Source organism: Centruroides vittatus, unplaced genomic scaffold, assembly GCF_030686945.1.
Source record: "Centruroides vittatus isolate TY-2023 unplaced genomic scaffold, ASM3068694v2 contig_3067, whole genome shotgun sequence".
NCBI lineage: Eukaryota > Metazoa > Arthropoda > Arachnida > Scorpiones > Buthidae > Centruroides > Centruroides vittatus.
Window position 1 is genome coordinate 256,034 of NW_027121970.1, and position 17,019 is coordinate 273,052.

General features: G+C 38.2%; 1 protein-coding gene across 3 annotated transcripts in view; it reads right to left on the reverse strand.

The window, feature by feature from the left end:
* Nucleotides 1–3,169: 3,169 nt before the first annotated feature.
* LOC136972941 (adenylate cyclase type 10-like) overlaps nucleotides 3,170–17,019 on the reverse strand; it is a 79,002-nt gene continuing 65,152 nt past the window's right edge. The window contains exons 19-20 of one of the 3 annotated variants that reach the window (XM_067267600.1): nucleotides 9,947–10,142; nucleotides 3,170–3,350 (exon numbers count right to left, since the gene is read on the reverse strand). In XM_067267600.1, coding sequence (XP_067123701.1) covers nucleotides 3,234–3,350; nucleotides 9,947–10,142 — 313 coding nt within the window. In that variant the 3' untranslated portion in view covers nucleotides 3,170–3,233. The remainder of the gene's footprint in view (nucleotides 3,351–9,946; nucleotides 10,143–17,019) is intronic. The other 2 variants (XM_067267599.1, XM_067267601.1) reach the window with 2 other exon arrangements.

Below are 17,019 nucleotides of genomic sequence, written 5' to 3' on the forward strand. Positions count from 1 at the left end.
CGTGCGTGGTGGCGGAAGAGACGTACCTGACAAAAAAGAAACAAAATAAACATATACTAAGTACAAAATAGTTTTCTTTAGGACAATCAGCCGTTCGGACATCCTGGGCGTCGATGTGGTTCTTTGATGGTCGATCGAAGGTGGCCCCGGGACAGTGGCGTTGACAAGTCTGTAAGGCACAGGGAGACTTCGTCTGTTGGTGTCGGGACACGGTCTAAGTCCGAAGTGGCACGGGTTACAGGTTGGCACAATAGACGAGAAACTTTTTTTTTTTTTTTTTTTTTTTGCGTTTTGACACACGGCGTTTTGGTTATTCGGAACGTTAACCGAGTGCCAGGTGTCCTCGATTGTCGGGGATTATATCAATCTCCGTTTTTTCTTTCGTTCATTTGATTGGTCGTTCTCCCTCAATTACGCTTCCCGAGTGGTTGGTCCCTGGTTACTAAACGTAACGAGACTCTTACCTGGAGCGCGAGAAATGTCAAAATCGAAGACGAATTCGATCTTCCACCGATCGTAGGACGACTTCCTTCCGCGATTTATGGTTTCTGCCTGGCAGTATGATATAAACAATGAGTGTCCGACTACAAACGACTTTTACCTATGTTTTTTTAAACTAATAAATTTTTCTCTAAATTAACCGTTTTTTCACTTCTTTCGTGACGGGTCAGACCTGTCCGGAACATCACATTTCCATAAAAGTTTTAAACAAGTACTGGAAATGACAAAAATAAACAATTTATGTATTTTAGTTCTAAAATACAAATAATACACACATAATACAAATTGATACGATACAGACAATGATAGAAAAACTTTTTTTTATTTTTTATAAACTAACTCTATTCGGCGATTTTTTTCAGCAAAGTCGTTAATTACTTTAACATAAAAGTCGCTGGTCGTCGACTCCATCAACGTATTTAAAACTCTTTTTCTATCGAAAGCAATGCTAGCGACGACAACTTTTCCTCTGACCCAGTGTTCCAGAGCCAATGTATGAATTTGCTCCGTGGTCGAAAAACTGCGCTCAGCAGATTCACCGGTAGATGGTTCCGTACATATTAAATCATATAATTCTTTTAGTACGTCTTTGTTCGGATCGACATTAATTATAATAAGTTTTGTGTTTAAGAGTTACTTGTCAATATAGTCCGGACACGAATATAAATACTGCGATTCGCTGCGTAATTTAGATAAATCAAAAAATTTCCCATAAAATTTACTTAATTTATAGAATTAAAACACGCTTGGAAAAATTGTTTTTCATAATATTAAAATTATTAACATCTAAAGTGATAAAAATTCTAAAGATTTTATGTCTGAAAATCTGTCAATATAATTACAGTATAATTAAAAGAAAATTATAATTAAATATAACTTTGCAAAACACGTACATAAAAATAACATTGAATACTCTACTTTTTAAATCTTAAACAATTCACTCAGTCAGATAGCTCCCTACCAGTGGCTAAGGGATAGAATCGCTGGAAGCGTTACACGTGTGTAGCTTCCACCAATTAAATCGGGTGAGGTTGGTGCTCTGTAAAGTGCATGCGCCAATGCCCTCTTGCTGCTTTACACCATTCAGTTATTCTTGCCTTGAAAGCTGTCTCGTAACCGCTTCCATTCCGCCACTGATATTCGAATATACAATAGCAATCTTATCGTTTTTTTCACATATAGTATAGAATTTTTTAATAAGATACATAATGCAGTTATAATAAAATATTCATTTTAATTAATTCAAAGTACTGTACGTTAAAATATGAAAATTTATATTTTAGAAACTACAAGGGAAGGTCATTGGAAGGTGGAAGCGGCGAATCCAATGACGGCACGCCACTGTATATATAAATACTAAAAATTAATTTTAGAAATTTTGTTGTAAAAACAGATCGACTACATCATTTATATTTTATAAAACGTTTTTATATTTGTCTGCCTTAATTGTATTTAGTTTGATCCTATCGATTTATCACAAGATAACGGAAATTCGTTGCACTGGTATTTGGTTTCAGTGGCCGGATGGCCGAGCGGTCAAGGTTAGCAGCCTGCCGCCCTGGGGGACCCGGGATCGAATCCGGACGGGTCGAAAAATTCCCAGGAATTTTTCGGGGGTGGTCCGTCCGTATATGTCGGTCCCCATCCCTCATCACCCGGTCGCCCCATTGTGGGCCTGGCCAAACCCATAATGGGCTTGCTATAAGAGGCCCTCTTAGTGCCCACAGGGCAGAAAGAGTTACAAAAAAAAAAAGGTATTTGGTTTCCATCTTTTTTAAAACAGTAAAAATTATATTACGGGGAAGACAGATCTAATTATAAGACATATTTCAAAGTCAACAATTTGATGTAAAAATTGAAACAGTCGCTGCACGTCCCAAATCTCAAACTAACTTGCCCAACAATGGCACCGGGCCTTAGTGTTAAGGGACGACCTTAATGTTATTTTTACTAAAATAAAAATAAATAAATAAATAAATAAAATCTTTAAGACTTATTTATAATTAAAGAAACATTCTCTACGTATTTTACTTGTTCAAAAAAATAGGGCAAAAGAGCACCATACCAAGCTTTTGATAGCCCTACTTCTAACAGCACTAGCACTCTTGTCCAAACTATTTACAAACAACTTTAAAGTATTGATTATTTTATTGGGATTTGGAGTATAAGCAATTCTCTTATTTGTTTCATGATTTGTAAATCAAAAAGCTTTTTGGTGCAACAGTCTATGCCAAGTTTCAAGTAATTATCAATTATAAATAAATTGTCAATGCACGTATTTGTAATATGATTTATTGACAATTGAAATTTGGCATAGAATATTGCTCCAAAAATTTTTTGGTTTATGAATCACAAAAGAAATAATGGAGCCTCAAAGTACACTTACAGGGCTTCACTGTATTCAGCTTATTACATTTTACACTTTCTCCTTTCGAACATTTTAACAGCTTCTCTCACTTTGCTGTTTGAGGTAGTCATTGTCATCTCACCTTTATAGCCGACCGTGGATAGCCAAATGGTGCAGTTCATATTTTTTTAACCAATAGCATCTACTATGCATGTCTGAACATGACTGTATGTGTAGGTGCAACAGTTACTTTTATGGGTCCTTTTATTGCATCCCACTGCCTAAAACAGAGACTTACCACTGCTTCTTTATGATATTTAGTTTCATATTTATTTATTTACTATTTATTATTAAAATTTTAATATTTACATTAGTTTTTTTTTAATCAAAAAAAAGTTTTTTTATAATCCCAATAATTAGAAAATCTTTCTTCAAGAGAGTTCAATTTTTTAATAAATAAAGGATGACAAATAGCCAATTTTTGTCCAAACATTTCAATTTCCTGTAAAATAAAAAGCAATCATTTTTGCATAAAAATATATTGATTATTTTAATATTAGTAAATAAATTAGTGAGTTAGGAAGTGATATATGTATTTACATTATAATTATATAAGCATAAAATCTCATTTTTTATTTTTAGAATCATATACCCAACAGCAAATAATCTTTTTATTTTTCAAAGTTTTTAAAATTATTGAATTGTGGTCAGAATGACAGTTCATATTAATATAAAGTACTTATTATCATATACCATTCAATCTATTCAACATTTACTTTTAATGATCTGAATACATATTTCATAAACTCAAAAAATGTATAAAAATATAGTGTAGAACTTCAGAGTTGATATGGACATTTCAAATTGTCTAGCAAACTGTACATGTTTCACCTGTGAATTCTTTTCCACTTCTAGGAAAATTTCACTTTCTGACTCAGTGTGGTGACTTTATATTTTGGTGCCATTCTGTTCAGCCAATCAGATTTGCTACACATTAAGCCTTTTTTCACATTCTTATGGATTTCATCCATTGCAATTTTAAACAGAAGTGATGAGAAAACACTTCCTTGTTGAAGTCCTGCCTTTACTTTGAACCACTCTGTTTTCCCAATATCTGTTTAGGCTTGTGAAATACATTGCTTGTATCTGATTTATAATTTTTGCCAAGATGCCCTTACTCTCTAGGGCCTTCCACATCATCTGTCTTGGGACACTATCATATGCTTTCTTAATATTTATAAGTTATTACTAAGTCTTTATTGTATTCCCAACTCTTTTACATCAGTAGTCTTACAGAGAATATCAGATCTGTGATAAATTGATTCCTTCTGAACCCATGTTGTTCCTCTTCTAGTTTGTGTTCCACCACTTTTCTGATCCTGCACTCTAAAAACTTTCAAAAATCTTGTAAACATGGAAAACAATGTAATCCCTCTGTAATTTTCACATTTCTTTCTGTCCCTTTTGTTAAATATTGGGACTATAATCCCTTTTTCCCATTCAGATGGTACTTGTTTGCCAACATACCTGGATGATACAACATAGTAGGGTGATATAATGCAGTCTCCACTGTATGTGTTATATCATCCTGCTCTTTGTCTCTTTCCTCCATCTGTTCTTCCATTATTTCTTCTGCTTCCTCAGGTATCTTCCATTGTACATTTAATAATTTTTGGAAATACTCCTTCCACCTCTTTCTTATGTCTTGTGTAGTCAGTTTTCCATTTTAATTTTTTTGATCATATTTGTCCTAACACTATTTTTTCCCCATTCTTCACCCCAAGTCATATAATTTTTTCTTATTCCCTCTCATGTCTTCTAGCAATTCTTGGGTAAATTTGTCCCAACATTTCCTCTTTTCTTCTTGTACTATTTTTTGGCACCTTTTTTTGGCCTCCTAATACTTGTGTCTTCTCTCATCTCCCTTGTTTGCTTCTTTCCACTCTTTCCATGCATTTTTCTTTTCCTTTACTGTCACCTTAGCCCATGCTCTTCACTCTCTTCTTGCCTTCAGTTCTTCCACATATATTGACTGCACATTTTATGTGTTTCCTTAAATGTTGTGTGGCTACAGGCCATATTTAATTTGTATAAAAATAATATAAGTAAGGCTGTGGCTGTATGCTATTCAATTTTGTATAGTTTTTTATTTAGTTGTATATTCTATTCCTATAAATTTATCTTTCTTCTAAACATTCCTTTGTTCCTTTGTTTAAAAACTTCCTGGAACTTGAACTCACCCCTAGCCCACCAGGGAGAAAACAAAGTACTGTGGCCGTCGGCCATGATATTGTATATTTTGTATATTTTATATTGAATTAGTCTTAGATTTTCTTTGTTCCTTTGTCTAACTCTTTCTAGAACTTTCTTTGTCTAACTCTTCCTAGAACTCTCTTTGTCTAACTCTTTGCCCTTGGGGGAGGATTATCTTTCCCTCAATAGTAAGAACAAAAGAGGGAGTGAGGCCCTGAAGCAAAACAGACAGAAAGAGTGCCAGTCTGGGTCGAGCTCTTGACGAGAGAAGGTAGAGCTCCAGATCGAGTGTCCGACGATTGGAGGCTACGAGGAGCCAAGGAATCGATAGGAAGGAATTCCTATAAGAGAACTTTGAAGGAAGTCTGGGTTGGAATCCCGAAGAGGTAGGAGCTGAAAAGGAGTGCTCCAGAAAGGGAGAAGGGTGATCTAAGAGGATAAAGTGCAGAGAGAGATCATCGAGGAAAGACGACTCAGTCTGAAAGAAAAAGATTATAGACGAAAGATCTATAAGGAAAAGGGCTACAAACGTAACAAAAGAGAGAGATCCGAAGTTGTTCCCCACCTAAAGACACATCGCAAAGAAACCCGGGTATTTCTACTTCTTTTCTTATCTTTCCTTATTTCTTCTATTCTTCCAATTTCTTTTAGTTTTAAGTTAGTATAAGTTAGTGTAAGTGAATACGGTCCTCGTCAGATTGTCGCGTGTGTGCAAGATAACTGTTTTTTGAGGACAAACTTTTAATTCCTGTATATATAAAATTCTAGAAGTTGTAAAGTTGGGATCCTATGTAAAGAACCTGTTCAGAGAGAATAAAACTACTTTGTATTAAGTTTTATTTTGTACCATTTCGCTCGCGGGATCGTGTACCTCTTGTTACGAACACCACAAATGGCGTCCGCGACAGGATCCCAACTGTAACACGAAGACATTTTGTCGTATATCTTTCTCCTTGTAATATCCCATTGTAATTTTAGTCTATCTTATTTGTATATATACGTATTGTAATGGCCACGAACAACCAAGTGGGGAGCTCGAATTCTGGTGAAGGTTTCGATCCGAGCCCACCGTTAGTCGTTACAGGATTCTTGGGCATGATCCCTATGTTCTCTGGAACGCAGGGTGATACGGTCAACATTAAGCAGTTTTTCCAGACAATAGAAAATATAGCTAAGTTGGCCGGATGGAATGACGAGGTCAAGGTAGCGGTACTGCAGTCGCGGTTAAAAGGTGAACCATTGGCCACATTCTTATGTTTGGTAGAGCAATACCCTGGAAAATACAAGGAGATAAAATGTGATTTAATAAAATGTTTTGGGAAGAGAGAGGCTGCAGAAAAGGACTTCGTAGATAAGTTGTTAAGTTTGAAGCAAGGGCATAGCGAGTCCGTAACGGACTTCACGATCCGTACAAAGACGTTACTGGCACGGGCTACCAGGGAAAATAATAAAATAAGCGTACTGTGTGATGATATAATCTTGGAGCGATTTATAAAGGGATTGAGGGGGAACCTTAAGGCCAACGTACTAAGGAGAGCGCCAAAAACTCTGGAAGAAGCTTTCGAGGTAGCGGAAGGAGAGGAAAAAATAGAAATAGTGTGTGGTGGCAGGTTCGAACAAAGAGGGGTAAATGTGAACATTGGGGAACAATATGCCGTGGGTGCCGAAGGATGGGAAGATTCAAGAATTCAGGATAATAAAAATGAGGAAAAAATTAAGGGGTTGGAAAAGAAAATCGAATCATTAGTAGAAGCAGTGAATAAGATATTGGATAAAGGGAATCAGGATAGGAGGGTGAATGATAAAAGATGTTACGTATGTGGTGATGCTAGCCATTTTGCCCGTAACTGTCCAAAACGTAAAAGGGAATCGGTTAACCTGATAAAGGAGTGCCATACAGGCCGGCATAGCGCTCCTTGTGTAAGAATTAAGCTGGCCGACAAAGCTTTTAAGTCACGAAAAGGTCTTCCACTAATTAATGGTGAAGTTGAGGGTATTAGACTGTGCTTTCTTATAGATACGGGAGCCGAAAGGTCAGTCTTGAGTTCCACGGTAATGAAACGTATCTCCAGACAAGACATAGCTAGGGCAACTATTGAGGGTGAATTTTTAGGGATAAGAGGCATAAATGGCGAAGTAACAGAATGTGAGAGAGTTTTGTACACCGAGGTGGGATATAGGGATAAGGCATCCAAGATAACCGTAGCATGCATGCAGCTTCCTGGACACACAGAATACGACGGTATCTTGGGAATGGATATACTCGGGAGAATGTATGAAATAATCAGTAGTGTGAGAAGGGCAATGGAGGAAAGTGCAAGCAGTAATGGGGGAAGTAAAGGTGTGTACGATGATTATGCAAATGATACTATAGGTAACATGAGAAACCACAATAAAAGGTTAATGAGGTGGTCAGCGAAGATAGCGGACTGTAATGTTCAAATAAGTCACATAAAAGGGAAGCGCAATAAGGTGGCGGATACTTTATCACGGATGAACGTTAATAGCAATAGGGCTGAGAAGGTGAATAATAATGTAAGAGAGAATAAAGAACTCTGGAGTAAAGTAGTGGAATCACAAGGAGATGGAGAGTTCTTAAGGAAGACGAGGGAAAACTTTAAGGGTCATATCGGAAGGGAAGACATCAGGAAAGTTGCATATGAATTAGGAAGGCAACGTAACCTAAAAAATAGGGGAAGAGAAAACGAGGGTAGGAAGGAAAAATTATGGGAAGAAGGGCAGCGGGTATGGTTACTCCGGAAAGGAGGAGAAAGAGGACCGGAAAATTTTCTCCAAAGTACTTGGGCCCATATAGAATAGTACGAGTGTTGGGTCCTGTAACTGTTGAACTTGGTAGTAACCGCCAAGATGAGAGATGGGTGGTACACACCGACCAGATCAAACCATGTTACGCTCCAATATATAAAGAAGGTAGGAGGAGGAACCCTCAGTATGTGAAGAGGAGAGAGTCACCCGTAAGAGATGAGGAAGAAGATGAAGATCCCACTGATTACATACGGACATGGTTACCCAGGAGAAGACCCGTACTAAATTCACCCACACAGGATGTGGAAGAGGTCGAGAACGAGGGTGCCGGTGAAAGGTGTACATGAAGAAAACGCCGCAACACCCCTATAATACGCGTAGATGTAAAGTCAACTACCGTAGATTGCACTACGGAGTGTGACTCTTATGAGGGGGGCGTATGTGGCCGTCGGCCATGATATTGTATATTTTGTATATTTTATATTGAATTAGTCTTAGATTTTCTTTGTTCCTTTGTCTAACTCTTTCTAGAACTTTCTTTGTCTAACTCTTCCTAGAACTCTCTTTGTCTAACTCTTTGCCCTTGGGGGAGGATTATCTTTCCCTCAATAGTAAGAACAAAAGAGGGAGTGAGGCCCTGAAGCAAAACAGACAGAAAGAGTGCCAGTCTGGGTCGAGCTCTTGACGAGAGAAGGTAGAGCTCCAGATCGAGTGTCCGACGATTGGAGGCTACGAGGAGCCAAGGAATCGATAGGAAGGAATTCCTATAAGAGAACTTTGAAGGAAGTCTGGGTTGGAATCCCAAAGAGGTAGGAGCTGAAAAGGAGTGCTCCAGAAAGGGAGAAGGGTGATCTAAGAGGATAAAGTGCAGAGAGAGATCATCGAGGAAAGACGACTCAGTCTGAAAGAAAAAGATTATAGACGAAAGATCTATAAGGAAAAGGGCTACAAACGTAACAAAAGAGAGAGATCCGAAGTTGTTCCCCACCTAAAGACACATCGCAAAGAAACCCGGGTATTTCTACTTCTTTTCTTATCTTTCCTTATTTCTTCTATTCTTCCAATTTCTTTTAGTTTTAAGTTAGTATAAGTTAGTGTAAGTGAATACGGTCCTCGTCAGATTGTCGCGTGTGTGCAAGACAACTGTTTTTTGAGGACAAACTTTTAATTCCTGTATATATAAAATTCTAGAAGTTGTAAAGTTGGGATCCTATGTAAAGAACCTGTTCAGAGAGAATAAAACTACTTTGTATTAAGTTTTATTTTGTACCATTTCGCTCGCGGGATCGTGTACCTCTTGTTACGAACACCACAGTACTACTACAAGGCTGGAGGGAAAAAGAGAAGTCGAATATTCATTCTCTGAGGGAGGACGAGAAGTAACGGACGTGTGGCGACAAGGCTGGAAAAGGGGATCTGCCAAGCGTTTCGAGAAAGGAGACCATAGAGAATGGGCTAAGGAAGAAATACGTTCGTAGATCTGGAGGAGAATCTTCAGACAGCCTATCTGTAAAAGAAAAAATGTTAAAGACTCGGGAGTCAAGAATAAGTAGTGTCTGGACCACTCGTTGACAACTTGGGTACCCTCTTTCCTTTACTATCACTTCTGAACTGCTCGTATAAGCCTTCTTCTTTTAATAGTTGTAAGTAGTCATAAGAATTTAGTTTTAACCTATTTAATTTTAAGTTTTTGTGTTATCGCGTCAAAGAATTGTTCACACCCTTTGTCGGGGAACTATAGTGTATGATCGTTAATTAGTTAATTGTGTTAATCATCTGGTGGGAGTAGCATAGTTGGTATCCCCCTGTATCCTGTATTATAACGAGCGGATTAATTAAAGTTTTGTATGTTATTTTATTCATTTCCAACTTTGTGTCTTTGTCTTGCTCACTGATTTCACAGCTGACCACTCTTCCTCTACTCCTTGTATTTTCAAGTTTGGAATGTGGATTGAGAAACTTCATGTACAGTAGGTTGTAATTATTATTGTACATTACTATGTAGTAGCTATACTATCAATCCAAATTATTTACATTATTTATCTTAAGATATTATTATATGTATATAAAATTTATTACTTTTGTAAGTTGTTCTTTTTTTTCTTTCAACTCTTTTACACATTCTATAGTGTCTTGATAAAAATTTTCAATAGATATTTCTAACATACATCCAGTAGCAGCAATTGCCCAATAACCCTCTAGTGGTATTTGAAGAAGTGATTCAGCTTTAGAATACCATTTTGTAATCTCTTCAGTAAACAAATTCTTGATACACCTAAAACAAAAAAAAATCATATTTTTATATATAATTACTTGGTAACACAAAACTACTGAATTATAATAAAAATTACAAGTGAATAGTTTGCACAAAAATTTTTAGATTAATGTTACATTGTGGCTGTACGCCATATTTTTGTACATGTATTTTAGATTTAATTAGTTTTAATAATTTTCTCTCCTTCTTAACCCTTCTTTCTAATTTCCTTTGTCCATTGTTCTGGCTTCTGGGAACGCGGGCTTCCCACTCCCCACCCACCAGGGGGTCGTGTGGAACAAAGAGTTCGAGTGGAGGACGAGTAAAATCTGGGTCATCGAAGAGTCACTTTTTCCCCGGCCGGACAAGAAGAAGCACGGACGAGAACGGCGAGCTCGTGAGACGGAATTCTACGAGGGCCGAATGGAGAGCCGTGAGGTGAGGATCTGGATTTTCGAATCAGAGACCCCGAAAGGAAATTATAGTAGAGATATTTGAAACGTTGACGAACCCAGAGACACGGAGAATAAACCACCAGCCAGCATCGGAGTTCAGCGAGAACAAGGGTACCCCACTGTCCTATCAATTCTTCTCACTTCCTACTTTTATACTTTTCTATCCTTTTAGGTTTAAGTTAGTTAAGAATCGCGCGGGTTTTATTGTTACAATCGGACAATAAGAGAAATTGGACTGAGGGAATCCAAAAAGAACTTATTTGTATATATTATTAATCGCGAAATTAAATTTGTTTTAATTGAATCCACGTGTCTGTGTATTCCTATCGCGCTTCACACTTTACATTGGCGTCCGCGACAGGATTCCCTCCTCGTTGATCCAATTCTCTGTATAGCTGTACTGATTATCAGCCATCGTTGTAAGTTATATGGAGGACAAAGGTACTCCCAGTATGAGTTTGGTGGCAGAAAGCCACAGTGAGAACCCCCCACTCGTGGTTACTGGATTCTTAGGGATGATCCCCACTTTCTCGAATTCGCCTAACGACACGGTAAATATAAATCAACTATTTAGAACCATTGATAATGTGGCTAAGTTAGCCCAATGGGGGGACGAGGTTAAGGTGGCTGCGTTGCAAGCTAAACTAAAGGGTGAACCATTAAACACTTTCTTTTGTTTATTGGAGCAATCGCCTGCACCAACGTTTAAGGAAATTGAGCAAGATCTAATTAAATGTTTCCAGAAGCACGAAGGGAAAGGAAGGGGCTTACTCGATCAATTACTAAATTTGAGGCAAGGAGGAAAGGAATTAGTCAGTGAGTATATCATTAGGACTAAAACCATAATGTCTAGGGCTATCCGGAGTAACCCAAATATCGTGACATTCAAAGATGAGATTATCAAGGAGAGGTTCATCAGGGGATTAGACATAAGTATCAGAAGTCACGTGTGTCGCAGGGAACCTGCTACCTTAGAGAAAGCTTTCGAATGCGCTGAAAGGGAGGAAGAGCTAGAAAAGGAATGTAGTAATCCTAGAGACCTCAAAACGGTCTGTTATAACTCCCAAAGCGAAGTGGGTGCTGAATGTACTAGTCCTGAAGTAAACCCTGACAAGACTCCAAAAGATGAGGATCGGTTGGCTAGTTTAGAAAAAGGGTTGAAGACCCTGTTCGAAATAGTTTCCAAGATGGCCGAAAACCCGACCCAGACTATTATGTCGCCTAATGTTAACGGCAGACTTTGTTTCATTTGCAATAGCCCAAATCACTTGGCTCGGAAATGCCCCAAAAGAAAAAGTTCGGAATTGAAACCAGCCCGGGAACCCGATCAGGGTCAGTGTCGCGTTCCCATCCTCACATTTAAATTGACCGAATTTTCACCTTCGGAGAGGGGACTCCCGTTAATAAGTGGCAGGGTAGCAGGGATAGAGATTAAGTTCTTAATTGACTCTGGTGCAGAAAGGTCTTTAGTTGATATAGCGCTGACTCGAAACGCGAAAATAGCTAAGTCTTTCCAAAGTTCAAGAAGGGGTGAGATCACCCATATCAGAGGTATCAACGGCACGATCTCCACATGTAAGGAAGTCCTAAAGGGATCCATAAGCTACAAGGATGCGATAATACCTGCTTCCCTTTGTTGTATGGAATTCCCGGATAGGCTAGAATACCAAGGGATTTTGGGGATGGATGTTATCAATTTAGTCCCGTCATTGATAATTGATGGATGTACATTCATAAACCGTGAAGCTAGAGTGTTGAACCATAGTCCTCGCCCATCGATCATGTATTTCGATTGCTTAAGTTGTACTCCGATTGACACCGCCATAACCCCAGGAACTACAAAAGCTAATGACGAAAATCAGGTGACTCGCGTCCTCGATAAGTATCCCGGTTTGTCTTCGGAGGGGGTCGAAGATTTGAAAAACACCGATCTTTTTATGCATAGTCCCAGTTTCCACCATAGAGTAGTAGAATCACAAATGGAGGACGATTTTTTAAAAAAAATGAAACTAGGTCTTGCGAAAGCTCAAAGGAACATGCATCAGGGTCTTGCCGGAAAGGGTGTCCAGCCAGAATTCCAGTTGGAAGGAGGTGTGTTAGTCCACGTTAAACCAGGAAGAGATGGACTTTATAACTGGAAGCGGATATGTGTAGGTCAGAAAATGGGTGAGGAGGTTGTTAGAGCGTTCCATGAGTCTGGCCTTGGGGGGCACTTGGGCATAGAGAAGACTTGTAATACTGTTGGCAGGCATTACTACATACGGGGCCTACAATCGATAGTCCGATCGGTAGTGAGGGTGTGTAGGACATGTCAGCGGTGCAATACAAAAAGGAAAGGGCGTAACTTTAGTGCTGGTGAGAGAGTGTGGCTGTTATGCAAGCACCAGAGTAGGAAGTTCGGGAAATTTTCCCCTAAGTATTCGGGCCCTTACCGTATTACGAGAATTTTAGGTCCAGTAACCGCAGAGTTGGGTGGTAGTGATGGAAGAAAAAATTGTACTGTGCATTTCAATCGTCTGAAACCATATTATTCATATGCTGTATATAAGGGTCAACACCATTACCGACCCAACAACAATGACTCCCCGAATATAACCGATGATGATGGAGGTGATGAGATTGCATTACAGTACAGGAGACAGCCGATGACATCAATCAGGCGACAAGAAGACGATGCATCACCAGAGAATCCCCTTGAATCGGATGACGGGCATCAAGCTGTTCCCGCAAGGGAGAGTCGATACCACCTTCGAAAAAGGAGAGTAGACTACTACAAACTCCATCATGGACTTTGAGCCTTTCCGATGGGGGCGTATGTGGCTGTACGCCATATTTTTGTACATGTATTTTAGATTTAATTAGTTTTAATAATTTTCTCTCCTTCTTAACCCTTCTTTCTAACTTCCTTTGTCCATTGTTCTGGCTTCTGGGAACGCGGGCTTCCCACTCCCCACCCACCAGGGGGTCGTGTGGAACAAAGAGTTCGAGTGGAGGACGAGTAAAATCTGGGTCACGAAGGGTCACTTTTTCCCCGGCCGGACAAGAAGAAGCACGGACGAGAACGGCGAGCTCGTGAGACGGAATTCTACGAGGGCCGAATGGAGAGCCGTGAGGTGAGGATCTGGATTTTCGAATCAGAGACCCCGAAAGGAAATTATAGTAGAGATATTTGAAACGTTGACGAACCCAGAGACACGGAGAATAAACCACCAGCCGGCATCGGAGTTCAGCGAGAACAAGGGTACCCCACTGTCCTATCAATTCTTCTCACTTCCTACTTTTATACTTTTCTATCCTTTTAGGTTTAAGTTAGTTAAGAATCGCGCGGGTTTTATTGTTACAATCGGACAACAAGAGAAATTGGACTGAGGGAATCCACAAAGAACTTATTTGTATATATTATTAATCGCGAAATTAAATTTGTTTTAATTGAATTCACGTGTCTGTGTATTCCTATCGCGCTTCACACTTTACAACATTATTAGATTGGATAGGTTCATTATTAAATAGATTCATTTGACACTTTTAGAATTTGTTTACAGTTTGGAAGAATGACTTCATAAATGACATCTGGCAAAAACCCATTCATTAAAAGAAATTTTGCCTAAAATTGGGGATTGGACCATCACCCAGTTCCCCACACAAATTCACCAAATTTGGGTATAAGAATGGAGGGGGCAAAACCCCAAATAAAAGGAAAGATGAAAGTAGGACACGGGAAGGGAGATACGATGAGAGAGTTTGTCTGTTCATCTGTCTTTCCACTGTGACCATTCACCACAGTACTCCGTTGCAGTGGCCGGATGGCTTTCTGCTCTGGGGGACCTGGGATTGAATCCGGACGGGTATCACACATTAAATTTAAATACATTGGATCTTGTATCTAAATATCTGATATTTTATACAGCAATATCTGCAATAAATCAGGATCACAACACTTGGTAAAACTCAAGTGATTCAGATAGACTTTTTTTTGTAGATGAGATCACCTTTCTCTTATCAGATCTATGAGGAAGGTGGCAGCATCTACAAAACAAAACACCTTTATCCAGCTCACTTCAGTTTTACTAAGTGGTGTGATCCTGATTTATTGTACATAAAACTTGCTAAGAATTATCTAAGATTGTTGTTGATTTAAACTTATTATTGATTTTTTTATGACTATGTGAATATCGATTATCAAACAACAATTTATTAAATTCTAGATAAAGTAAGATAAAATCACTGTTTTCTGTTGTCATTCAGTTGGCCACATTCCTGTTTTTGTTACAAGATAGTATTATTACTCTCCTAAATTGTCTGATTCATATGCATATTCACAATTCTCAGCTTTTGTATAATTCTGTTCTTCTAAAAACAAGAAAAGTTTCCTTCATGAATACCCCTATGTTTAATCAAACTTTGTTGTTTTGAAACAAGATAGTTGCTATTTTTTATAGAATTAATTAAAATATGGCAATTATTCTTTATGATAAAAAAAAATTTAGTTATTTCTTTCCTTCTATAAAAATTGAATTAACACTTCCAATTATATAAAGTTGTGCATAAAGGCGGTTTTTTTTATCACACTATTTATGCAGATCAATAGACTATAAAATTCATGAATTCTAGGAAATTTTTGAATAAAAAAATTTGTAATGAATAAAATATATTTCAGTTTAATTTCATATATTTTTTTTTATTCAGTTCAGATTTTATATCCAAAACTTTGAAAAAACACATAAATTCGTTTGCAATAATTTAAAAATTAAATATTGTGGCTTTATTAAGCCTTGTTATTTATTTTTCTTTTCTTTAATTTCCTTATACTATCTTCCTGCGGTAAAAACTGTACTTCCAGCTTCTGTTTATTTAACCACACTGTAGTTAGTTAACCCATGTGGTCTGAACTGTAATAAAACAAAAAGGGGGTGACACCCGATCGATCGAGGGGCTACGGGCAGAGGAGAGAGGGAGATTGGAACAAAAGGAAGGAATATTTTTCAGGGAGAGAGGAAAGCAGGACGAGCATGTAACAAAGACAATTATTAAGGAACGGATCTGAGGTTTTTTTTTTTTTTTTATTATTGGGTTGTTCGGAACATTCGTAGCGATTTTTAAGAGAAATAAAAGAAATTGTTTTAATACTAAAAATATACTTTTATTCCATTATGTATGCGCCATTGTTTTTAATGACGTGTTGCCATCTATGGGGCAGCTTCATGATACCCTCTTCGTAGAACTTTCCAGTTTTTTCCGCGAAAAACTGATCCACGTGGTTTTTGTAAGCTTCCAAAGTATCAAAGTTTTTATCATGAAGGGAATTTTGTAGAGAACGGAACAAATGGTAGTCCGACGGGGCAAGGTCGGGGTGAGTAAGGGGGTGGGGTAAAACATCCCAGCCTAGTTCCAATAATTTTTGGCGTGTTCGTAAAGACGTGTGAGGTCTGGCATTATCTTGGTGAAACACAATGCCTTTTCTATTGGCCAGTTCCGGACGTTTTTCTTTAATTGCCATGTTCAGCTTATCCAATTGGGAACAATACTTATTAGAATCAATTGTTTGATTCTGTGGAAGCAGCTCGTAGTACAGGATTCCTTTCCAATCCCACCAGACAGTGAGCATGACCTTCTTTGGATGAAGACCGGCCTTTGGAGTTTTTAATGGTGATTCATTTTTCTTACTCCATGATCGTTTTCGGCTGATGTTGTTATAAATGATCCACTTTTCATCACCTGTCACTAAACGCTTCAGAAAAGGGTCATTTTCATTTCGTCTTTCAAGAGAATCACAAATGGAGATGCGATCCAGTAAGTTTTTTTCCGTTAAGTCGTGAGGTATCCAAATGTCATAACGATTCACGTATCCGAGCTCCTTTAGATGTTGAAATACAGTACTGTTTGATGACTTCACTATGTCTGCAATCTCTCGAGTTGTGTAATGAGGGTTTTCATCCAATAATGCTTTGATTTGGTCCTCTTCAATAACAGGAGGTCTTCCTGAGCGAGGAGCATCTTCAAGGCTGAAATTACCCGTTTTAAATTTTGCAAACCACTTTCGAACAGCTGATTCTGATACAGCACTCCCACCATAAACATCACATATCTTTTTTGCTGTTTGTACAGCATTTTTGCCTTTACGAAAAAAGAAAAGAAACATGTGTCGATAATGCACGTTGTTCGCATCCATTTTTGCAATGAGCCAAATTAAACGCTATTTGAATAATCTTAACGGTTTTTTTGTAACGGACGCGTCTCAAGGTCATTTATCGTAATATTCATTGGTTTGTACAATTCTAATCATTTTTGTGTCAATCGGTGTCTCAACTGTCGGCTATCAAAAATCGCTACGAACTTTCCGAACAACCCAATACTATTGCCAGTCACCCCTTTGAACTTTTTCATTCTAATAATTCTTATCAACCTTATCTTGCTCTAGGGCCCTTACTTTGTAAATTTAGTTA